The sequence below is a fragment of the Carassius carassius genome, chromosome 48, assembly GCF_963082965.1.
Source record: "Carassius carassius chromosome 48, fCarCar2.1, whole genome shotgun sequence".
NCBI classification, from domain to species: Eukaryota; Metazoa; Chordata; class Actinopteri; order Cypriniformes; family Cyprinidae; genus Carassius; species Carassius carassius.
The window spans coordinates 23305547-23330194 of record NC_081802.1 but is presented as its reverse complement, the minus strand read 5'-3'; the positions used below and the strand labels follow the sequence as shown (position 1 = coordinate 23330194).

The window sequence follows — 24648 nt, the reverse complement described above, 5'->3', positions numbered from 1 at the left end:
CATCAACGCTCACCTGCGGGGAAAACGGCATTCAGAGGTTAGTTTAACAACGCTCACCTGCAGGGTAAACAGCATTCAGAGGTGAGTTTAACAACGCTCACCTGCAGGGTAAACGGCATTCAGAGGTGAGTTTAACAACGCTCACCTGCAGGGTAAACGGCATTCAGAGGTGAGTTTAACAACGCTCACCTGCAGGGTAAACAGCATTCAGAGGTGAGTTTAACAACGCTCACCTGCAGGGTAAACAGCATTCAGAGGTGAGTTTAACAACGCTCACCTGCAGGGTAAACAGCATTCAGAGGTGAGTTTAACAACGCTCACCTGCAGGGTAAACAGCATTCAGAGGTGAGTTTGTCCAAAGCAACGGTCAACTGCAGGTAAAACGGCATTAAAAGGTGAGTTTAACAACGCTCCAAGGCGCGTGCAAGTAAGCAGTTTAAGCATTTTCTTATCATAGCCTTGCCCCTCCTGCCAAGCACTTAACCAGGTGAAGGAAAATGGAATAGAGCATTATGTGTAATATTCAAATATGTGGTTTTAATGTTCTACATTTCTCATTGTTAGGTCAATTGGACACTAAAGTATGCTCCTACTGTACCCTGTATGATATCTGTACTGTGTTACAAAACAGTGATAATGTAAGGCGTCTGGTTGATATCAATTTTGATTGCTTGTTTTGCACCAAACAACATAGGCAATATTAATTAGAGTAGCCTGGGTGTCTCCTACATCTGCCACTTTCACTGTATGATTATAATAAGAAGAAGAAGAACCATGTGTCAATCTAGAGACGCATATTCTGAATTGCATTGTGTTTTGTGTGTTCCTCTCTATCCTGTATACAGCCAAATTAAACTCTTTCTTGATTGTACTTTTTCTCTGTGACTGTGGATCTGATGTCTCGCTTTGGTATACTAATACCAACACAGGTGAGCCTCAAAACCTGCAGCTCTTGTTTTGCAGCCATCTCCCAAAAAAAAAGTAGCAGCCAAAAAAGTGACCCTGGACAGGAAGTGGGGGGAAAGGGTCCTAAAAAATAGAAATGCTGGAAGAGTGGTGGACTCTGCCCATATTGCAGTAAGTAGAAATCTTCATATTTCATTAAGCAATATAATTTGTTTCAGTTTCATTAATATTGTGTGGTAGGGCAAGGGCCTCGTTTTACAAAAACAAGTTTAATCTGTCAGTGAATGAATTTGAGGTTGTCATAGATTGCATTCGTGTAACATATTATTTTGATTACTTTGTAATTTGCTTGACACGCATGGAATAGACTTTCTTTTTGACCCGGCGCTCATGTACATTTGTTTACATATACAACCGCCTACATTGTAAATATAACTTTGCTTTAGTAATACACAGGTACTTCAGTATGCGTGTCATTGAAGTCTCTGTCTCTGCTAAAGGCAATTCAAAGAATTCAGAACCAGAGTCACTATTAAAGACAGTCTTGCATGATTATGTAAGTAGATAACATGATCCTACCTTGCACTACCACCCCTAGCGTGTGAATATTGCATCTCACCCTTATAGTGTCTTCACTGCGTTAGTTTTAGAGAAAGTGCATGATGATGTGGCAAAATAACTCTGACATGAGTGTAAGCCATACTGTGTGCAACATATGTGTTGTTAAAAGCAAGGCCATATTCAAAGCCACAACTTAAAAAAACATTTTAATTACTACAGGGGGGATAGTAATGTCACATTAAAAGTAGAAAGGATTCAACCATACCTACTGGAGTAGGACCGAGACCAGGTTCTGTAGAGTGGCTGGCTATTTTATGTCCGTTGGTGGCATTCCCAAATGAGTGTTTCTGTTTGTCCCCCAATCTACATTTACAGTGGGCAGAGACAGGTAGACCGACCAGTGGGGGGAGGAGAGTGTTTGGATCAGGTGGATAGGTGGCCATAAAGAAGGAGTCCAGTCAAAATTTATTTTTGTTATCATATTTTGTTTTGTGTGTGTCCAATCAATATAATTATTATTGAAGGGTGTCCGGACTTTTAGTGTTCCCTTTAGAAACCCAGATTGCTAAGTACTAAACCACCAGCATCCAGCACAACATTACATGAATATTGGTTGTATAAATCAGGGGTTCACAAACTGTTTGTTCCAAGGACCCTTTGTGTGGGAGAACAGTTTCCAAGGACCCTCACATAATCAAAACGATTAAGCATATGCTTGCTACCGTTTGTATATTTTGATGACATTTCTATTCCCTGAAGTTGTGTCCGAGTTCACTATTCCATGTTTTCTAGCTGGTGTGTACTAACTTGGTCTTCAAACTTACATCAATTAAACAGAGTAAAGATTATGAGTATTTGGTGTGCTGTCCGGGGAGGGCTCCAAGCTCAGGATTTTTGCCAGAACCCAGAGTACTTCCCCCGTTGTTATAAAAGTATTTAGGACTAGAAGTGAGGAGGTGGGGTGGTGGAGGGATGCTGTCAAACTGTCAACGGACAGAGGTATGCTTGTTGTTATATATACACCTCTTAACTCGTTCATTTGATTGATTAGCAGAGTTTGTTCAACTCATGTCTAATTAGGTTTGATTATTTGGAAATGCTCCCTACAAAACTTTGTTAATAAAACATAATGTAATGTTGTTTCTAAGGGGAAAAACTGTTAAGGTTGATAATGTTAATTGTGTACTTGTATATTAGAAACAGTAGCACTGATGTATTTAATGCAGTTGTTTTCAATAGGGTGGAAAATAATGCAGTGGGAATAACTAATGTTTGCTGTCTGCATTTATTTATTACAGGTGAAAAAACTAAGTGCATTGGGCTATGTCCCAATTCTATTTTTCGCCAAGAAAGATAAGGCCTCTGGAAAGTGGGTGGCCGATGTTGTGACCCACCTGACACCCACTGAGGATAACCTAAAAATTGTGGCCACCATGAGAAAGGCCTACAATTTTGTATTGATCAAAGAAGGTAGGTCATGACAGTTTTAAACGGGGTTTTTTTTATGATGGAGAAATATAAAAAATAAACATACACATACAATATTGTAGGGAACTCCACGCCAGAGCCCCAGCCTCAGCCCCAGACTGAGGCCCAGCATCAGACTCAACCCGAGCCCCAGCATCAGGCCCAGCCCGAGCCCCAGCATCAGGCCCAGCCCGAGCCCCAGCATCAGGCTCAACCCGAGCCCCAGCATCAGGCCCAGCCCGAGCCCCAGCATCACGACCAGCCCGAGCCCCAACATCAGGTCCAGCCCGAGCCCCAGCATCAGGCCCAGCCCGAGCCCCAGCATCAGGACCAGCCTGAGCCCCAGCATCAGGCTCAACCCGAGCCCCAGCATCAGGTCCAGCCCAAGCCACAGCCTCAGTTCTTGGCCCTGGCTGAGTCCCAGTCTCAGGCCCAGGAAAAGGAGACCTTTTATCTTTTAGATTTATACCCTGTCTCTACCCACCGCCCCCCCCCCCCCCCCAACAAAAAAAAGAAAGTGTAAGTGAACTGTGGTCTTCAGTAGCTCCTCACTGCAGAACACAAGATCCAAGGGGCGTGGTTGGATCCACATCTAGGGGGTGGAGTTTGGTAGGTTTAGGGGTGGAGCTCTGGCAGATGGGTAGGTTTAGGGGTGGAACTGGGTGGAACTGGGTGGGTTTAGGAATCAGGGGGTGGAGACGGGTAGGTTTAGGTAGATGTAAGGAGGGAGGAGTTGGATCTGGATCCAAACACTCCCCCTGGATCTTGTGTCCTGTAGTGAGGACCATCTCATGGTCTTAGCACACTATGTATGAATTTCCCCTTTTTTGTAATCATTATTCATTAAAATACAGAAATCTTCAAGTGAATTTAAGTGCAGTCAATCAGTTAATAGTGAGTATTTTCAGTGGCCAGTGTGATACGCAAAGAAGTTTGTCCTCGCATACATACCTTTCAGTACTGAACACGCACTCTAGGAGTCAAGCAATTAGCAATACACACTTGAGGAGAGATGAATACACACACACACATCAGTGAGCAGCCCAGGTAGCTTATCCCCTCCCCCCACCCCCACCACTGTTCTCATGTCTGCTTCAATAACCTTTAGGCTAGGCTATATGATAATAAGTCTACATTTCGGCTATGAAATCACTGAATTTGATGGCTAAAGGGCAGTTCATTCCAGGAACGATAACTATAACCATAACGATAAAAGCATCCAGACTGACCAACGATAAGCAAAGTCTCACCTTGTGTTAATAAATGTAATGGCTAAAATGTGATGGGTTCTTATTGGCTGTTAGCTTTTTATCGTTCTCAAAATCGCTTTAAAAGTGATCCCCAACAATATTGTTCCCCATATCGTTATCGTTATAGTTTATCATATTAACAAGAACAATATATTTTTTTATAGTTATCGTTCTTGGTGTGAATGGCCCTTAATATAAGTATTCTTTAGTTATTTAGCTGTATTTTTGACGTTTTCAAAGTTCAAGGACAATGGTTAATGTTGTTCCCCAGGTTTTATGAAACTTAGTTAAGAACGTTTTTTTTTTTTTTTTTAAGGTTTTTGACACTTATGGTTAATTAATATATTTATTTTTTGGTCATTTAAGGTTGCCGGAAATGCAGTAGGCAAAAAGTTTTCAAATATGACTCCATAACAGGAAGAAGGATAAATGAGGTAAGAAATATATTTTTCATTGGGCTGTCTCATCATCTCTCCATTGTCTGTTGCTCATCTGGCATTTCACAGATCACAAAATACTAACCATTTAAGCAGGTGGTAATTTGAGTCCATTTAAGTTCAAATGAAGGCCAAGTGGCCTTGCCCCAAAAATTATGAAATTCAAAACCTGATTATATGTTTGTGTCTTTCTGCAGGGGCAAGCAGAAGTAAGGGTGAAATGGTTACCTTGCTCTGCATGGTAAGTACTGCTTTATATTGCCTTCATACATGTCCTTTCTGTTTCCACTTTTAACCATCTCATAGGTGGTGGATAAAGGTTGGAACGTAAGGTCGGAATGTATATTGTAGCACACCTGTGTAAATGTACAGATGGGTCTCAAAGTTTTGCAACCAACAAGCAGCGTTGAGAGAATTGTCATGTCCACTAGGTTTTAAGTCCAGAGTCAATGCAGCCTTCTACCTGGAGATTTTAGAGTAATTTGTGCAAAAGCAGCCAGACCAAGTAGAATGTATGCATTAAAATTTTTGATAAGTCAGATTTGTTAATTTATTTTCAAAAGGTCGACATTTCTGTATGCCTCTTTATTATAATATAGTGATTTGATGATTTTTGGTTTTCATGAGCTGTCAGCTGTCATCAAGATTAAAACAACAAAAATTGCTTGAAATATTGCACAATATTGTAATTTTGGAGACCCACCTGTATATTAATTACACTGTTTGTTACACTGTTGGTACAGGATGGATTAAATGCAGTGTCAAATATTGTCTACAGGATTTAGCCACTTGTTCTTTTCAGTACCATGCATAATAGCCCCTGTGTGATTATATGTAGGAAGTGGACATTCACCAATATACTGGCAGAAAATCAGTATCAGCCAAGATCATCCTTGTTGACTGATATAGGCTATTGGCTAGTTAACTTTCTATGACTTCATAGATCGGAGTGGCTGATGTTTATCTGTTACATTGCATCAAGCATTACATATGTATAGGTTTGTATAAAAACAAATACAAGGCCATACAATAATTTTTTGAAACTATTTATGCTGTGAAACTATTATGTTAAAATGGCCCCTCTGTTTTTCACTGTTCTAATGTTGTTATTATTATTATTTTTTACTGATACTTACAGTGGAAAAATCTGGGAGGAGACATGGGAGCCGGCCTGCCAGTTCTCACCAGGTGTCAAGCATGTGTGACGTCACCCATTCGTCTACAATTCAATATGAGTTGAATACCTGCTATGAGTTGTCGAGATCGCTGTTACGGCACAGCCATCCTGTTTACGGATGTGACGATTTTAGATGAGAAGGAGGAGCCACGTTACACACTTTCAATGGTTTCCACCCTAACATGCTGTCATGCTGTTTTTTTCTTTATTACTGATTCTTGTTAAAAGCTGTGTTCATAAATCAAAGTGTAACTATATTTCTGTTTATGTCTTTCCATTCACCTTGTGGGTTAGCCAATTAGCTGAAATATTCTTCAACACATCAAATGATATATTGCAATATGATGCACCAAAATATGTAGGAAGGTGGGACATGTTTTCATTCATATTAACTGACACCATGAAGAGGCAGTTGATTTCACCAGCTAAATAATACATTTTCTGTATAAAGGGTAGCTGAGGTAGGCAGGGGTGGATAAATGAACAGGCTTACCAGGACCAGATGTCAAAAGGGTCCAGAAGCCTCTAAAAATGTGAAAGCATGGTTTTTAATTCAGGAAAGTTTCTAAAGGCTTTTAAAAAAATGCTTCTAAAGGCAAGGCACATGAAACCCTGGCTGCTGCACTAATGGCCTTCCATTTACTTTGACACACTGAATGTGTGTGTGCAAGTCTACCCCCGGATGGGTAAAAAGCAGAAGACAATATATTTTTTTACACTTTTAATGTTATTATTTCAATCTATATGGGCCAGGGAAGCTGGGTTTCTTTGTTGTTTATTTATATTTTTAAAACTATAACGCTACACCTATCAATATTTATTTAGATGTTATCATGGTATTAATTTCTTTATTTGCATATTACTTTGGTCTAATTAACGTTGAAATATTACAGTATGCTGTAATACAGAACATTACTATATGATCCGAGCTAGACGCATTCAAAGCCTATATTCCACAATGCAATGCGGGCATTCATTCACAGAATCGGACAGCGATCAGCTGGTCTTTAACGCCAGTATCGCTTCAATGTACACATATATAATCATTGGTTTTGTCACCAGCAACTACACGTTGCTCAGCTTTGTTCCAGTAAGTTATGCTCCGCAATATCGTTAATTTAAATCAACCGAAGACTCCAGAAGTGACCACTCGGCGGATAAGAAGATCAAAAAAATTTTTTTTTGCAAAATTGACTTCATTTGTTTAATATATGCTTTTTGGGAAATGTTCTAGCTTTCTAAGAAATGTGTGTTTGCACTATTGTAAAACATTTCTTGAATTAAAAAAAAGATTTAAAAAAACAACAACAACATAATATTCGTTATATTGATGTTTTTGTCTAACCTAGTATTTGAAGATTTTAACAATAAAGATAACAATAATAATAAAATACAGTTTCAGGTATTTGGCTCATGTATTGTGTGCTCTTCGGTCGGCGGCAATCTGAAATGGAATGAAGACCATTCACGGCCATAGTGATTCACGGCAGACGGCAGAATCACAGGAGTCGAACATGTCCCCCCACCCACCCCGGAATAACACACATGCTTTGTGACAGTTTATGTGGCGCGTCTCTTATGGGAGTTGTAGTTTAAAGTATATTGGTATATTTCTCATAATTAGAAGTCAAAAGTGTACAATTTTGGATACACCCTGTGTTTTTTGGGGATGGGGAACACACTGGTGTCATCAGATTTTAAAAATGTAATTGTTAAATAGGTGAACATAGCTTACTACCATATTTGACAGTGCTTACAGTGGTTAAACTTTGGTGACCATATCTACATGACAGCAGAGGCCCAGAGCTTTCTATAACTGCTGGTCTTACGTGTTTAGCACCTTGTCCACTGTTGCTGAATGACAAGCCTTCAAAGATGGACTGGGTTCAAGGTTCAGAGGTCAATATTTCAAAGCAGGAGTAATGTATCCTCTTCAGACTGAAATATGTTAATCCCCATGTTGAGACCTTTCCAATGTTTTGTTTGCTATAGTCCTGTTGACAATTTTGTCCTACTACAACGTTTATATTTTTACATATCATGGTTTGCAGATGATCCACTTTGGGCGATAGCCTCCTTTATTGTCCCCAGAGGGATATCTGCTTTGAGTTCAAATGCTTCACACATAACACTTGACATATTGTTTTATCATACAGCTGACCTATACTTACAATTAAAAACAACATAAACAAAGTGATATGTAGTCAGACTGAAGCCAGGGTTGCCAACTCACGCTTTCAGCATCAATCTCACGCTTAAGTCCAAGCGTGAGTGTCACACCAGATGCGTGAGAGTTGGCAACCTTGCTAAAGCACATCACACAGTAACAATCTATTGCTCATGTTTCACAAACAGTGACGAGCAACACACAACCATTTGCGTTATATCATGAAGCTATTGTACAACCAGCCTCAAACAACATTATTTAAACTTTTAATTGAGGTACTGTAGGTCCAAATAGGGCTATAGTTTAGAAATGTTAAATTTAGATAGGGGTACCTATAACTTCTGCCAGAGGATAAGAACTCATACTTGGTATTGAGAATAAAGATGGATCAGACCCCATTCTTTATGCTTGCCTGGAGAGACTTGTTTCTATTCCTCTCCACAATCTTCATATTAAAATACTCTGTAATGCAGCCTTGTATAATATAAAACCCTCTGATTCACCATGAGTGTTTGCTCTAAATGATAACACCCACTTTCAACACGGGCCTTCCAGCCAAAGGTATTGTCCATATACACACCAATAGGAGCAGAGCTGATGGATTGGTTCAACATTTATGACATCTGATACCTTCTGACCCATGTCACGACCCTTTCATCAGCTTGTGAAATGGTTAAATGAGATGTGTGAGTTGCCAAGTCAAGTCACCTTTATTTATATAGCACTTTAAACAAAAAAGATTGCGTCAAATCAACTGAACCAACACTTGTTGATGCTTTATTTTTCGTCACTGTATTGAATAAATACCTGGGGTTATGTTTGTTTCCTTCTAAAAGAGAAGAAAAGTAATCGGATCTAGCAGTTTTTAATGCTTTTCTGTAGGATATGTTACTTTCCCACTAAGCAATACGAAATACCTCTAGTTTTGTTTTCCTCCAGCTGCGCTCCATTTTCCGGGCTGCTCTCTTTAGTGTTCGAGTGTGCTGTACAAAACTAAATAATGATCTGAGATATCATCACTTGGCTGAATAATTTCAACACCATCAACATCAATTCCATGTGACAGTATTAAATCTAGAGTATGATTTCGACAATGAGTAGGTCCTGAAACGTGTTGTCTAACACCAATAGAGTTCAGAATGTCTATAAATGCTGATCCCAATGCATCGTTTTCATTATCAACATGGATATTAAAATCACCAACTATTAAAACTTTATCTGCAGCCAGAACTAACTCGGATGTAAAATCACCAAACTCTTTAATAAAGTCTGTATGGTGCCCTGGTGGCCTGTATACAGTAGCCAGTACAAACATAACAGGGGATTTATCATTAACATTTGTTTCTTTGGATAATGTTATATGAAGTACCATTACTTCAAACGAGTTATACTTGTAGCCTGCCCTCTGAGAAATCCTGAAAACGTTGTTATAAATTGAAGCAACACCTCCACCTTTGCCTTTTAGACGCGGCTCATGTTTATAACAGTGATCTTGGGGGGTGGACTCATTTAAAATAATGTAATCATCAGGTTTTAGCCAGGTTTCTGTCCAACAGAGCACATTTATATTATGATCAGTGTTCATATTATTTACAAAAGTGTTTTCGTAGAAAGGGATCTGATATTCAATAAGCCAAGCTTTATCATTTGTTTATCCATATTGCTTCTGTTTTTTATTTGTTGAACCTCAATTAAATTGTTAATCTTAACTTGGTTTGGACGTTTTTTGTATTTTCTAGTTCGGGGAACAGACACAGTCTCTATAGTGTGATATCTAGGTGAAAGAGTCTCTATGTGCTGAGAATTAACTGACCTCTGTGACGTGAGGCAGCTAGCAGACGGTCGGTTTAGCCAGTCTGTCTGCTTCCTTGTGTCTGTGTGCAGAAGGCTGAGCAAGAGGTGTGCCAAAAATGGAATAATGCAATGTGATTTTAAATCAAAGCCTCACACATAAATATGCTCATGTTTTTTTCCCTGTAGCCTCTGCTATTAATATTTATCAACCACAATATTAGAAAATTAAATAACATGCATGTAAAAAAATGCTTCTCTTTGTATGGTTTATTTTTTGTTTTTCAAACAGTACAAGTTAAAACAAATGCAAATTAGTCAAACGAGCTATTAGGCTGTATTTTTAAACACTCAACTGTAGGTTTTTTATATAGTCAGGAAATATTGTTATTAAAGCAAATCTTGAAGTAATTCAATGAGGCTTCCCTATTAAACATCCAAATTCAGAAAAATTTAATTGTGTGTATATAATAACCACTATTGTGTATATAATTAAGTCACATTTTCAAGTTTTGGGCCAGTTTTTGCATTTGTTGAACCTCTATGTACTTTCACTGCACATGAGAAGCAGCTGATTAAGTCCTGTCAAGGATGCTTTCAGAGACCATTTGTAGCATGAGATGATGCAAGAGTCCAAATTCAAAAAAAAAAGGGTTTGTGTGTCAATGTAAAACTGTCGGAAAACTCAGATTTGCCACAGCAGATGACATTAGTGGAATTATGTTTTTTATTATTATTATTACAATGCACATATTTACATATTTACACCTTCCTGCAAACTTTTCTGCACATAGTTTTGTTCTACCATAAACAGAAGATTACTATTGGAAAAACAGTTACTTAACTTAATCACACTCATTATTATTGTAGTAATGTCACATGTAGATATGATGAATACTATTATTCAAGCATATCTGACCCACAAACAGTGATTCCTCCATGTTGATTTGACCGTGGTGGCCCCCCACAGCAACATTTCTGACCCCCCACGGTATCAGAAATAGGGCTGCATTGTTAGAGTGGAAAAAAAAATACAAAGGAAACTCTGACAAATATAAGAAATCAAAACAAAAATGACTTAATGCTCATTTCTCACTTGAGAGCTCCTCAAACTCATCTGACAATTCAGAGTCACTGTCGTATCCATCCCAATCATTCTGGAAGTCCATACTTGTTCCAGTCAAAACTTTAGCATAACAGTCTCTTGTATGCTTCATCATTCTGGTGACTTCTTGCTTCTTTCTCAAAGTTAAGCTGAGGAAACCCTTGATCCCTTCTTCATTTAAATCCCACAGCTCACCTTGTAAAACAAAAAATTATCAGAAAAAAAAAATTCCAATGTACAGTATAGTATTTCAACGCATTACTTAATGCGTACTTTTCAATGCCTCACTGGAAAGCTGGCATGACATCTCCTTGAGTGTGTCTGCACGAGTGGAGAGAGATTTCCAATGCTTTGCCATCTCAGAAAGAACAATCTTCTTCTCCTCCTCAAGTCTCCTTATAGCCATCACAACATCAAACGCCTTCCTCTTGGTTTTCAAATCTACAGCGTCTGGGATACAGTTGTGGAAAATAAGTCAATTGTAAGTATGATTATTTTTAAAAGAATTTCTGAGATAATCTGGGATAAGGCATAATTAGTTTTTTGATACTGTGAATTAAACAAAATTGTCAACAGATTTGTGTACATACCACCATGTGAAAGCTGCCATGGCCAAACTGTCTCGTCAGAGAGAATGATGTCAAAGGCGATTCTTTCTGTATCTGGAACCATACTGTTGTATTTTTCAACAACAGAGCTAAGAATGGCCTTCTCCTCTCTGATTTTGCGCCGGATCCGGGCCCGACCTTTGCTGCCATCGGTGTCTTTGTAAAGGCGCTGGGACCTTCTTTTAATGCTGGCCACCAGCACCTCCATTCTATTGATCACCGCGTCAAGATCGGCATTCTTTTGGGATGTTGTTGCTGAGAAAAAAAAAAAAAAAACATTTCACTTACATTTTCATGGCAGTAACTGAAACGCTACAGTGAAGCCATAAGGATTATCCCTCTTTGCTTTTTTTTTTTTCTTTATAAAAAAAAAAACAGCTCCTAGAGGAAGGACATGCAAGTCTCAATCATTTCATATTTATTAGCGTGTATAGGAAGTATATAACAGGGTACCAAAGAAAATGACAACGTAGCCAAGATGGGATCCACTAACTGCAAGAAATGTCCAATGTTCCAACTTTTGGACTATGCACCATTCAGGTACTTTCAGGGTACTTTGTTTTGACATTATTTCCAGTCTGTATGCACTACATACTAAAATTTGGCATTTTTATTGCATAAGTACATGACCAAAAAAACTGTGTATGTATGATTTCATTTTAAAACAATAATTACTTGCAGAAGCATGTCTCCCATTATTCTGCAGAACTGAGACATTGAAGTAATAGTATTACTCTCACCTTCTGCCCACTCCTTAATATCAGTGACCCAGCCCTCAACTTCAACCTGTGTCACTGCCAGCTGGATTCTCATGCTTTCCAGGTCCTGAAGTTTGTGGCCTTCAAATAACAAAAAAAGGAAACGAAAGTAGAAAAATGTTATACCTACAAAAATATACAATAGAAGGTATTTACAATATAAGAAAATAACAATAATAAGAAAAAAAATAAATAAAAAAATACTCATCTCTACCTTCTGATATCGGCAGGCAAGTGAAGTAGCCAAGTTATTAAACTTTTGCTGATTCCAGCGCATGGCCATCAGTGTAAGCATGTCTGTACGTCCTACAAAAAAAAAAATAAAAAAAAACACTATTCTGTGTTGTACTACATGTCCCTCACTGGCTACAATTTTCTTGTAACACTTTCAGTCTAGTGCAGTGTGTGGTTACCTTACCTGCTTTGGACATGTGCTTCGTGGTCACAGCAATCCTAGAGAGGAAGGTGTTACACTGCTCAACCTCCTCCCCAAGTGTCAATCCGGCCCCTTGCTGGTAAGCTCCACTCCATTTAACCTATTGATGAAAATACTTAAAAGCTGCCAACATTCCTTTGCAGGTGTTTAGGGACAGTCAATGACATTGTAATGTTTTCTTACCTCACATTTAAAATCATGGGCTTTGGCATGAAACACTGAGAGGAATGGTTTCATGTTCAGAAGGTGCTGGAGCTCCGGGCAGCTTTTTGTCACTTTGTTGAGGTAAGGCCAGTACTTGCAGGTTACATCCATGGCAAAAAAGCTTATTGGCGTGTTTGCCAGCTTGTTCTGCAGGTAGAGGGGATAAGCATATATTTCTCCCCTGAACATGTTGAGAGCGGCGAGAAAAACTCCATGTCGACAGACTGCAAGCTCAAGTCCCTCCTCATCAATTTTACTTGAGGATTTCTGAGACGTTTCCCTTGCAGCTGACCGCTCCCCTCCACAGACACCTCTTCCAGAGACCTACAAAATGGAAAAAGGTTGTTATAAAAAGTAAGGAATCACCCAAACAATGTCAAGATGTTATTGGTGTTTTTTTTTTTTAAATATTATAAAACAAGTTTACATGGTTGGTGGTAGAATGAATGTAATCCACAAATCTCTCTACTTCATCATCTTTTGGAATGAAGATGCCATCAAATAAGGCTTTTTCTTCAGATCTAAATGAAAGAAAGGTACACATTGACCTTCAATATGACACAGCCAAGGTTACTTTAACAACACTGCAAATTACACACATTTTGTAAGTACCTTGCTGCATTCTTAAAGCGGTAGTGCTTGCGATTTCCATCCACAGAAACAGCAAGCATGTCTGGGGTGCATGCAGGACAGACAAAATGCTCCTCCCTGCAGATCTTATCCACCTCAAATCTAACAGCCTCCCACTCCAAAAAACTTTTTCTGAAGCTGTCTGCTGTGATCTTCCCAATCTGTTTCAAAACAGTAAAACATGCCAACATAATTCACAGTTAACTAAAGTCAGTAAGGTCAAAGGTGACGCCAAATCCTCCAGCATCGAGCCTCCACAGGCAGCTGCTCAGCCCAGTGCATCATTGGAAATCTTTTGGCTCTTTGTTTTTTCTGAATGCAAACTGCATGACTAGGATGTGACAGGGACATCACTACTTGATCTTATACACAGTTCTAATGTTTTGAGTGATTGAGTTGATAAATTGCTCCAAAACTTTTGTACATTTAGTGTACGAATTTAGATTTTTTACAGAGCGGTAGTTTTTACACAAAAATTTTGAATATTAGATGATGTTCTATCAATGTATCGTGTATAGCTAAATCACTGTGTTTTGATACCATCAACATGCTCCAATTATAATAATCAATGTGTTGATAATATCACCATAGTCATTCTACAATACACGTTAATACTAGTTCTAGTTGTTAGTGATTCCCACCACTAATACTCACACGGCCAAAGCGGACAGTTCGTTGATCAAGCATTCTTAAAAATGCTTGGCAGGACAGTCCTGGTGCTGCCATCTTCAACTCTTCATATGAATAAAACACATCTATAGAGTACACCGTGGAAAAGTGAAGGGTAGCAGGCCAGTAGTCATTACGGACTAAGTCATCCACTCCAGGGCTCCATGTGGCTTTGCATGCCTCGCATTTCATCTCAGGAGATCATATCGTCCTGAAAAAATCAAGAACACATTGTATTATGCACAACTCTGACAAATTCATTGGGAACTAGAGGTCCCTCCTGCATGTCCCGACACAAAAGACTGCAGCGCGGGACAGGTTTTGAAAGCTCTATGCGGGACTGGCCGGGATGAGACAGGTGTGTTTGCTGGTGCAGGAGAAACAGATGATTCACTGCATTTCCACAAATGAAATATTTGTGTAAAACAACATACACAAATGAGAAAGTAGTGTATGTAATTATAGTTCAGATGGATGATATGTTAGGCAGCAATAAAAAAAGAAGGGGTTTAAGCAGCCTAACTGACAATGTTGTTTACGTGGTTTCAATTCTTTCCTGCTGCTCCATCTGAAATTGAAATTGAAAGCATGACAGAAGAAGTGGACACCACTGGGCTACTTCAGATGTTCTTGAATTTCTAAAGAAAAGTAGCCTACATTATAATCTCCCATGTAGTACAGTCAGAACCAAGAAACTTAAAATCAGACATCTGGCAGTCTTTCTCAGTTGTCAAATGCCTCTTTCGTGAGAGAATGCAAAACTGAACATCCCTCTTGCCTATCCTGCGGTCTTTCATAGGCGGGAGATGCACATAAGGTTATCGATGCGGGTGGGAGCAGGACTAAAACAACACATTGCAGAACGGGACAGAATATTGCAGGAACGGGGGGGGGGGGGGGGGGTGCGGGACTGAAAATCCTGCCCAGCGCAGACCACTATAGGGAACGTTTGAATAGAAATAGATAAGCAGTTTTTTTTATTCAAATAGGACAATGGAAAGTGTCAGGAAGCGAGTGGGAGAGCCCTATGGGGTGGAATCAGGTTAAAGTCCAACCCAGGTCCCTATGGGCGCTTTGCCCAGAATGTGATATGGACGCTACAGCCGTTTGATCTGGAATGTTCTCTTAAGTTCATCTTATTCTTACCATTCATTGTAACCACAGCAACAACTTTTCCTGTGTTGACACTCAACGATCCTGGAGAACAACTACATATTTTTTTGGGCATCTCCAATGGCACAATACACACTGAAAGACACATCATATGCAGGGATTAAAGACATGCATCGTCCTATGTACTAACTCGGAAGTATTCTGTAATCATTTTTTTTTAATAAATGATTTGAAAAGCTTTAAAGATAAAGGTCATTAAGTGTGTTTCAGAGAAAGTACTCAAAAGATTCCTGTGAAGCCTATTATACTGTAAAGTTATTTAAATAAAATGAGAATGGGACTAGGGCTGCACAATATATAATTGCGTTTTTTCTGACAGATAAAGCGATTACCATTTCCAATACGATTTTTGAATGTGAATGATTTGATTTAATTCAATATTCCAAATGTCTCTTTCATTTGTACCACCTCTGATAGGTAAGCACAGCCAGTGTACAAGACTAACACCCACTGACTGACTGAAGTTCGCCAATCAGAATTTTTGTACCCTTCACGCACTACGCAGACCCACCAACCAGAAGTTGCAAGTCAAGGAGGATGACGTGAATATGCATAGGTACATTTGTGACATTTGACTTTTATGATTATTTGCAGATTTTACCATTAGGCAGTTGCGTTGGATCATATTGCAATTGTGATTGCATTAATTGTGCAGCCCTAAATGGGACACTCAAAAAAAAAGGGGAAAAAAAAGAAATACAGCTTACCACACTGGGAAAGAGCCCTCTCTCCACGACACAGGTTGTTGGAGGCAATGGCTGAAAGAATCCAGCTATTGTTGCATCCCTGTTGTGGAATACGTGGTTTCGGTGTATACTGACATCACAATCAGCACAGAAAAATGGTTGTGGTCTGCAGTCACGACAACGGACAGCAGCTGGACTGCTGCCACATTGTTTGCAGATCTGAGTTGTCACATTTTGTTGTGCTACCATGGTATTCACCAGACAGGCTCTTTCTTTCTCCCACCTCTCTGAGAGGAGACTTTTTCGAGTAGACCAGTCTGAGGAGGCTCGTGGTGGTGCTGGTGCCGTTTCCTGATCATCCAAGTCATCACCCTGTGAGTGGTTTAGCTCTTCAAGGAAAGTCTCTGTTAAAATAGTACATCATATTTAAAAACTAATTTCTACACTATCAAAGTATGTAACATGGATGTTGTCGGTTATCCTGTTGCAAAAACATGTAATTTACATTCTAATTATTAGAATCTGTAAACAAAATGAACTAATAGTGACAAAAAAAGAACATACCAACAGTGTCAGGAGGACAGTAGTTGGTTATCTCAACGCTGCTGTCCAACATTCTAGGATGAGCACCAGCCTTACGACTGTAGCTGTGACTAGCTGTAGCAGAAAATAAAACCCAAATCAACCTTTACAGCATTACAATTCCAAAGATTTTGACAAGCTCATTTTATTCCACACAATGATACAAACTTTTATTAGCCCAATTATGTTGTCTATACCACTTTGGTGAGTATGTAAAAAAAACTGCATATCTCATACCAGACACATGACTGATTCATGTATTCAATCCCAAGAGGCAAAACAATCTACATCTCTGTTTTAGATATATGTGAAAAATCACAGGGAGTTCTCCTTTACGTAATATAACTGAAAAATAAAACTGACCCGTTTGGTTTCGGGATGACCTTGGTCTGTCATAGACAACATTTCCATCACTGTCTCTCTTCAACCACCTGACAGGTTGATGGCTGGTGGATGGTGCTGCCTCCTGTTCTCCTGACATCTTATTAATGAAATCATCCAAGGTCTGGAGTTCATAATTTAATTCAGAATGTTCAACAAGCTCATCAAGCTCATTAAGGACCTGTTCGAAATTGGAATGGTCACTCATGACGAACAAGGACAAACAAGACAACACTAAAGGGATAGGGGGAAGAGCAAATGAGCAAGAACAACAGAGAACTAGACGGACTAACAACAATTAACTAGACAAACGTGGCTCTTAAAAGTGCCTTTGTTTTTGCTTTGTAACGAAACTGAAGTTTTCAAATAAATGATGAAGGAACAAGGGGACCTGTTGAGAGAAGGGAAAGATAATACATTCAGATTTGAAGATCATGCTACATACAAATAGATATATACTGAATAACTGAAAGGTTTAAGAACTTGAGAAAATGTTGGTCTAGTTTGCCCATGCTTTGGGATGTGGTGGGGAGGTCTGTGGGTACTTATAGTAAGTATTAGGCCAGAATACTGTAGGGCTGGGTGTTGCCTGAAAACTCACAATACAATAGCTCAAAAGGGATGGACTGATCTTTACAATCATGGCTGATATTGATACCAACCATTCAAAATGCCAGTTTGGCTGATCAGTGCCATTTTTTTTAAAAATATGTTTAAGTTATTAATTATACTTTTGTATTGACAAGGAAAAATATTTCTTTAACTGGTTTATTTCCTTTTATCTGTGATCATTTTAATCAAAAACTTTTCTCAGCAGTCATAGTAGTTTAGAACACTAGCTTTTAATTAACACATTTAATTAGTTAATGTTAATTTTCATGTCTATGCTTTCATTAGCACAGTTATAAGATACACTGACTATCATGTGTATAAATGGGCACAAAACACTGGACAAAGAAAGAGCAATGACATACAACCACAAGAAGAATCCCAACGCAGAAATACATTATAGCTGCTGTAACACTTACGTTATGTCTCATTATGAAAATCTAACATTCCCCTATGATTGTACCTTACATGATTATATGCGACAAAAAATTAACTTGAATTCAATTAGCTAACTTTGCTAGCCTGCACATTTGGTACAGAAAGCTATTTTTTTTATGTTTTCCATTATTTATCGTCATAAGACATGGCCACCTTAAAAAATCTAAAGTTTCTAAACACAACTTCTTGTCCTGATTCAATAGTTTTGATGTGTAAATGTAAGAATAGTATCGATCTTTATTAATTAAGCCTTCTAACATTACTTTACTTACCGAGTGGAAAATCGCAATGGACCTTGGGATCGCCCACACGGTGACGTCAGCGTTATTAATTTAGAGGATTTAATAATAATAATAATAATAATAAAAAAAGATTAATTGAACACAATCGTAGCATTTATATACATTTATTAAAATCAACAAACCTCCGTTAAAAATACGTTATCCAGCATGCTATAGTTAAAGCGGTGTCCTACCTATGATAAGAAAACGCTTAAACTGCTTACTTGCACGCGCCTTGGAGCGTTGTTAAACTCACCTTTTAATGCCGTTTACCCTGCAGTTGAGTGTTGATGAACTCACCGCTGATGAACGCGCTAAACCTTTGCGCAGAGGGCGCTTTGATATCAGATTGCGAGGCTTTTTAAACATCAAAAAAACAGTTGGAGGGCCAGATAAAAATGATCTGGGGGCCGCCATTTGACTCACCTTGGCATAGATCATTTTTTGTAACCTATTCCTTTTTATTTTTATTCAGTGTAGTCTCGAACCATACGAGGCAGACAACGGGTTGTGGTGTGCTGATCCAAGACGTCAAATTTCAACGCTGCTGAGTTCTATAGAAGTCTATCGGTCTACCCCCACGTTGAAAAAAGACGTCAAAGGTATACCCAGTGCGTCAAAAAAGGGACGCCAGATCCCTTGACCATGCGTCAGACATTTGACGAGTAGAGAGTGAGACTTTGTTGTCTGTCCATATGAAAGAGCAATTCACACTTTTATCTCGACCCTCACAATCCATGAATAACTACCCAAAACCCAACCCCCTCCAGCTGAACAGAATTCGGTCTGTTTTGGCTCTGAGGAACGGTGTGTTACTGGGCTGAAACATGCTTTCACTCAGAAGTACTCTTTGTATTCATAATTTTCTCCCAGCCCATATTATTATTTTCACAAGACCATAATGATAATAACAAATCATCAATTAATAATTAGGCCTAATCATTATTTTACGAAAATCATTGTTATTTGTGATCGTGGATGTTTGCGGGAGGCTTTAAGACCAAGCGGAATCCTCTGTTCCCGCCTCACAGCGCACGGGTCTCGAGGCTTCACTGTCTGCGGTTTGACTTTACTGAATCAGATTGAGGCGAATACAACTTATTGATCATGAGCCCAGGGCCAGCGCAAGCTCAAATGCCGCTCTAGGCAGAGCACGATCGTGCCGCCCCCCTCACATTCACAATTGGGGATCCTTAAGATGCATGTAAACAATTTTTTTTTAATCTATGAATTTACACTAAAATAAAAACGTGCAAGCATGTTTTCAGAGTTTTTAATTTTTTCATATTGCAAAAATGTGAAAAGGGTAGCCTACACAATGCAACAGCTAAGTATAAATTCTGTTTTATGGGCTAATAGATAGTGTACAGAATAAAACTAAACATGTGCACTCAACTTTTTAGCTCACAAAACTGGAGTTTTCGATTGTTTTCTTGACTGATACACACATTCACACACCTTCATTTCAGAAGCGTGCGCATCGGGCTTTCACAGCGGCAAATGCTGTGATTGCGTCCTCGAGTTTAACTTGTACTTCGGAGATCATTTTTATCAGTTTAAGCTTTGAGAAATTGCGTTCTCCATAGCTCACAGTGACAGGGAGAGTGGGAAGCACTCTCAATGCTACAAAAACATTTGGAAAATTGTTTTCCATCCCTTTTTCACAGATGAATTTAAGCGCATCCAGTGGTTTAGATCCAGCAACAAGGCGTCTGCCCAAAGCAGTCAGCTCTTCAAACAATTCATGCCCATCAACATCCCGCAAGTCTCCATGAGTCAGGGCCTTTTCCAGTCCTAAGCAATCCTGAAGAACTATTGTATTCTCCTTTTCTTTGAGAGATGCGATGTCATATAAAAGTCCAAATCCGCGCCCATGGTCTCTAAGCAGCGAAAAGCGCTCTTCCACGGAGGCGATTACTCATGACCAGATAAATTTATTCGGTTTGAAATTTTTGAATATACATTAAAGTATTTTGCATACATATAGACCTACTAATAGGGCGCTGCCGTGCGGGAATTTTTATTCGAAATGTAAAGTTTTTTTTATTTATTTATAGCTTTTATTTTATTTATACCTAATGTGAAACAAACAAATAAATTAATAATTCTCTCTCTCTCTCTCTTTCTCTCTCTCACCTTCTCTCTCTCTCGCCTTCTCTCTCTCCGCCCTAGGCGGCTGCCTAGTTCGCCTACAGGCACGCGCCGGCCCTGCATGAGCCCAACATTTAGCAAGGCAGGAAAATTCTAACGGAAGGAAGACGTATATCATTGAGCTAATGCTGTTAAACAGAGAGAGAGAGAGAGAGAGAGAAACTAGTCTAGGGCTATTCTTAAACTTATGCATTTTATTTATTCACACTGTATGGTTGAAATAATATTTTAGTTCACAACTTTAAGTTCCGTTGTTCAAAAAAATGCTTTATTGGCTAATGTTTCATAAACCTTCGGTTGCTCTAAAATGCCATTGTTAATTTCTAAAATGTTATGCCATTATTAATTTCACAGTATTTTTACCACCTAAATGACTAATCTTTAAAGTCACAATTCTATAATGGTCAAAATTACTCAGGCCAATGGTATTTTTTTAATGACATTATTTTATTATTATTATTATTATTTGAACAATTTTAGCTTACATAGCCTAAATAGGTAAAGCAAAACAAATATTCGGATTGTCCCTTATTTTTTCCCTTGTTTTCCTAAAGAATAAACACGTATTTTTTACAAGAACAAACATGATAACATATTATTAATTAATAAAAATAATTTAAGCAATTAAAACCTTTTTTTAAACTTGAATTTAAATACTATTAAACTAACTTTAAATTCTCAAGGAGTTTATAAGTAAAAAAAAGGTTCTAAATGAACTTGTGTTAACAATATAATTAGAACTAAAAATATATATATTTTTTTTAAATGAACAATTCCTGTATAAAATGGGACAGCAACCTTTATATCAGTGGTTCTCAACCTTTTTTTCCAGCGGGCCGCACTATGGTCTAAGTGCAAGTCTACGCATATAATTTAAATATTACGTCAGCAATACAAGCCAACCTGATTTATAATATTATAGCCTAACTATTATGATATATAATCTATCACATTCATTGAAATAAACAATTCTATTCCCCATAAATAAAACACCTGATGCTGTCGGGAGCTGAACAATTTTGTGAGATTCAGCTTGAAAGCAATAACACAAAGAAGTTGCGATTGTATCGCCTGTGTTATACTTTCCGCATGAGCAATCCGGATGCAGACACGGCCAGCGCGGATGCAGACTTCATCAATTTATACTTCTGAGTGCGCAGGATGATGGTCCGCTCTGCAATTGCCCAGAATTATTGCACATCTGACTGTCTTTATATTCTTTTACTGATGGATTGCACAGGTTCGAGTAGCAATGAGCTTCTTCACTCTGCCTGCACATGTGCAATTTTGCTTTTGAAGCCTACTGACCACGCACACCTGTCCGCGCGGTCGTCTGCTCATGAGCCTTGGCACACACTCTCCAATGACGATAAGGATTGTTACATAGTGTATGGTGTTTCCATTTATCTGAACTTCTTCAAGTGAATTGCGGGGCAAAAAAAACAAACAAACGAAAATCCAGCACTTCTCCTTCAATACTGATACTGCGACTATTCACAGTTTGTACATGTTCATTCGCTGGCATTTTTTGAATTTCTTTTTTTTCTCCCTTAAAAACAAATGTGTCCATTCTGATGCGCAATTTTACCTTAAAGGCAATTTACCTAATGGCTGTTAATGACTATTTGAATTGAATTCTGCCAAAGTGCGCGCTTGTATGTGTTCGTTAAATGCTAATGCCAGTGCTCATGTCTGAAAATAATATATGAAGAAAAAAATCACATAAAAACATTAGGATAGGCTATAGCTTATATTTCATTGGTAGCATAATTTCTTTTTAATTGATGTAAATAATAAAATTTTAGAAAATTATTAAAAAAAAAAATTTATTCAGCATGTGGTTCGGGCCTCATTTGAATTCGTCACGGGCCGCGGGTTGAGAACCACTGCTTTATTTCAAACATTTTTAAATCGTCCACATCTGAGTTTTGCGGGAGGCTGATCTGCGCCAGATCGCGTGAAGTGAATGTAATGAAGTCATTTTCAGATGCAATGAAAAAAAAAAAAACAATGGATAACCTTAGTCCCAGGCTCTGTTCTGAAGTAAAATAATTATAATTACTGTTAACCAAGAGTAACACATTTTTAACACATTTTAACGGATTAATCGCCTATTTTCATTTGCTGAATGTTTTCTTTATTTTTTATTTTTTAAACACGCTAAAAATTAAATAAAGTTTGTCAGAGGAAAAAAAATATGAGTCGTGTATAGGTTTCATTTTAACGGATCAATCACCTATTTTCATTTGCTGCATGTTTTTTTTTAAAAACGCTAAAAAATAAATCAGTTTGTGAGAGGAAAAAAATAGGCTATAAGAATATATTTTACAACAAATCCTTTAAATTTAATAAATTTATCAGAACAAAACAATAATTAAAAATATATAATTCTAATGGATAAATATAGTTGCAGTATATAATAATATAGGCTTAGTAATAAAACAAAAAAAAACAAAATAATAATAATTTAAAGCTAAGCATAAGGTAAGGTTTGGCCTTCTCAATCGGGAGAAATCAAACGTTTCCATATTTGTGATGTTCCCATTTGAAGCTTAACTATTATTCATGAGGTAAATAGGCTGTGTGCGTTTCAGTATCGAGCAAAAAAAAAAATCATAATTAACAATGTCAAAGTGCTCATGCCGAATGTCTGGTGAACGACTGCTGTTTCCAGTCAATGTGTGCGCGAGGAACCAGCAAGCTCAAACAGCTGAAACAAATAATACTTAATTTTTGGTCACACATAAGGCATAATTAAAAAATGCTGGTAGTTTGAAAAATCAAGAATAATAACAGAGTTAATACTAATTATTGCTAAATGCTGGACCGTTCCCATTTCGCTCTGCATATGGAACCTGAAGATTTTTTTAAACCAAGAATGAACCGAAATGAAAATGAAATTAAAACATTTAGCTTATATATATATAGGCCTTATATTTATTTACTGTTTTATAAAAATAGCATGCATATGATCCTTTGTGTTAAGGTCTTCTTTTAATTTTTGTTTAGTAGACTGTAGCCTAAGACTATCCTACATTTTAAAAATTAACAAATTGTAAAGAAAATTATGTTTTTTTTTAAATGTTACAATGTTATATCATAATGTTATTGTTGTTTTACTTCCTACTTTTATCTCATTTTACAGTTACATTCATTTTGCAATCCGTCCCTTTGCGCCACCTGGCGGTAGTTTCGCGAATGATTGGTACACGCGGCGGTAAGCCCCAGAAAGGATGGCCACCTACTGCATATTTGTAAAGCACTGCAGTTTATCTTTGGGTGCGATGGATGAAACAGAAGTGTTAGACGCTGTAGAATCTACATTCGCTATTGTATTTCTAATGTTATCTATTTTATCAGTGAAGAAATTCATAAAGTCATTACTATTTAACGTTGGTGGAATATTTGAATCAGGTGGCGTCTGGTAATTTGTTAATTTAGCCACTGTGATAAATAAAAACCTTGGATTGTTTTGGTTATTTTCAATGAGTTTGTGGATATGCTCTGCTCAGTTTTTAGAGCCTGTCTATAGCTGGACATACTGTGTTTCCATGCAATTTTAAAAACTTCCAAGTTAGTTTTTCTCCATTTGCGTTCAAGACTACGAGTTACTTTCTTGAGAGAGTGAGTATTACTGTTATACCATGGCACAGTACGTTTTTCTCTAACCTTTTTCAACTTGATGGGGGCAACAGCTTCTAATGTATTAGAGAAAATAGTGCCCATGTTGTCAGTAATTTCGTCTAATTCATGTGTATTTTTGGGTACATCAAATCTATTTTCTGTGATCATTTCATTTACAATAACTGCTTTGGGTGTGAGTGATCTAATATTTATGAGCCCAAACTTTAAAAATTGTTTTTGTTCATTTACTTTACATTTTTCTGGTTTAATTACGATAAGATTTTTTCTAGATCCTACATTATATTTTGACCTCACTATTCGGGGAACAGACACAGTCTTAATAGTTTTTACAGCGCAAGTACTTTTATCATTTAAGCGGGTGGAACAAAACTCATCATAATAGTTATTAGAGAATTGTCTTACTAGTCACATGGAGCGAAGTGTCCTGGAGATGTTGTCAGAGAGCAGCTCCGCTCCGACTCTGCTGGGGTGTAATCCATCAGCGCGAAACAGCCTAGGACGCTCCCAGAAAAGATTCCAGTTATTAACAAATAGCA

At 38.0% G+C, this 24648-nt stretch overlaps 2 protein-coding genes and 1 long non-coding RNA gene across 5 annotated transcripts; 1 reads left to right on the top strand and 2 right to left on the bottom strand.

Annotated features, from left to right (window-relative positions):
- Nucleotides 1–3424: 3424 nt before the first annotated feature.
- On the top strand, nucleotides 3425–6024 carry LOC132131874 (uncharacterized). The gene is made up of 4 exons (XR_009428962.1): nucleotides 3425–3453; nucleotides 4551–4618; nucleotides 4819–4862; nucleotides 5760–6024. It is a non-coding gene; the product is annotated as an uncharacterized LOC132131874 (long non-coding RNA).
- Nucleotides 6025–10185: 4161 nt separating this feature from the next.
- On the bottom strand, nucleotides 10186–12294 carry LOC132131514 (uncharacterized). Of its 3 annotated transcripts, none has more exons than XM_059543558.1 (4): nucleotides 12210–12294; nucleotides 11455–11724; nucleotides 11135–11311; nucleotides 10186–11056 (listed from the first exon to the last, which is right to left on the bottom strand). In XM_059543558.1, the coding sequence occupies exons 1-4, from the start codon at nucleotides 12280–12282 to the stop codon at nucleotides 10842–10844; spliced, it is 735 nt and encodes a 244-aa protein (XP_059399541.1). In that variant the 5' UTR covers nucleotides 12283–12294; the 3' UTR covers nucleotides 10186–10841. The 3 variants fall into 3 exon arrangements, with proteins under 3 accessions (XP_059399541.1, XP_059399540.1, XP_059399542.1); XM_059543557.1 differs by having other exon boundaries at nucleotides 10189–11056; nucleotides 11452–11724; XM_059543559.1 differs by having other exon boundaries at nucleotides 10190–11056; nucleotides 11150–11311; nucleotides 11452–11724.
- A 2065-nt stretch (nucleotides 12295–14359) lies between these two features.
- LOC132131317 (uncharacterized) lies at nucleotides 14360–17762 on the bottom strand. Its single transcript, XM_059543342.1, has 5 exons — nucleotides 16971–17762; nucleotides 16590–16682; nucleotides 16047–16429; nucleotides 14420–14533; nucleotides 14360–14377 (listed from the first exon to the last, which is right to left on the bottom strand). The coding sequence occupies exons 1-5, from the start codon at nucleotides 17194–17196 to the stop codon at nucleotides 14360–14362; spliced, it is 834 nt and encodes a 277-aa protein (XP_059399325.1). The 5' UTR covers nucleotides 17197–17762.
- Nucleotides 17763–24648: the final 6886 nt, after the last annotated feature.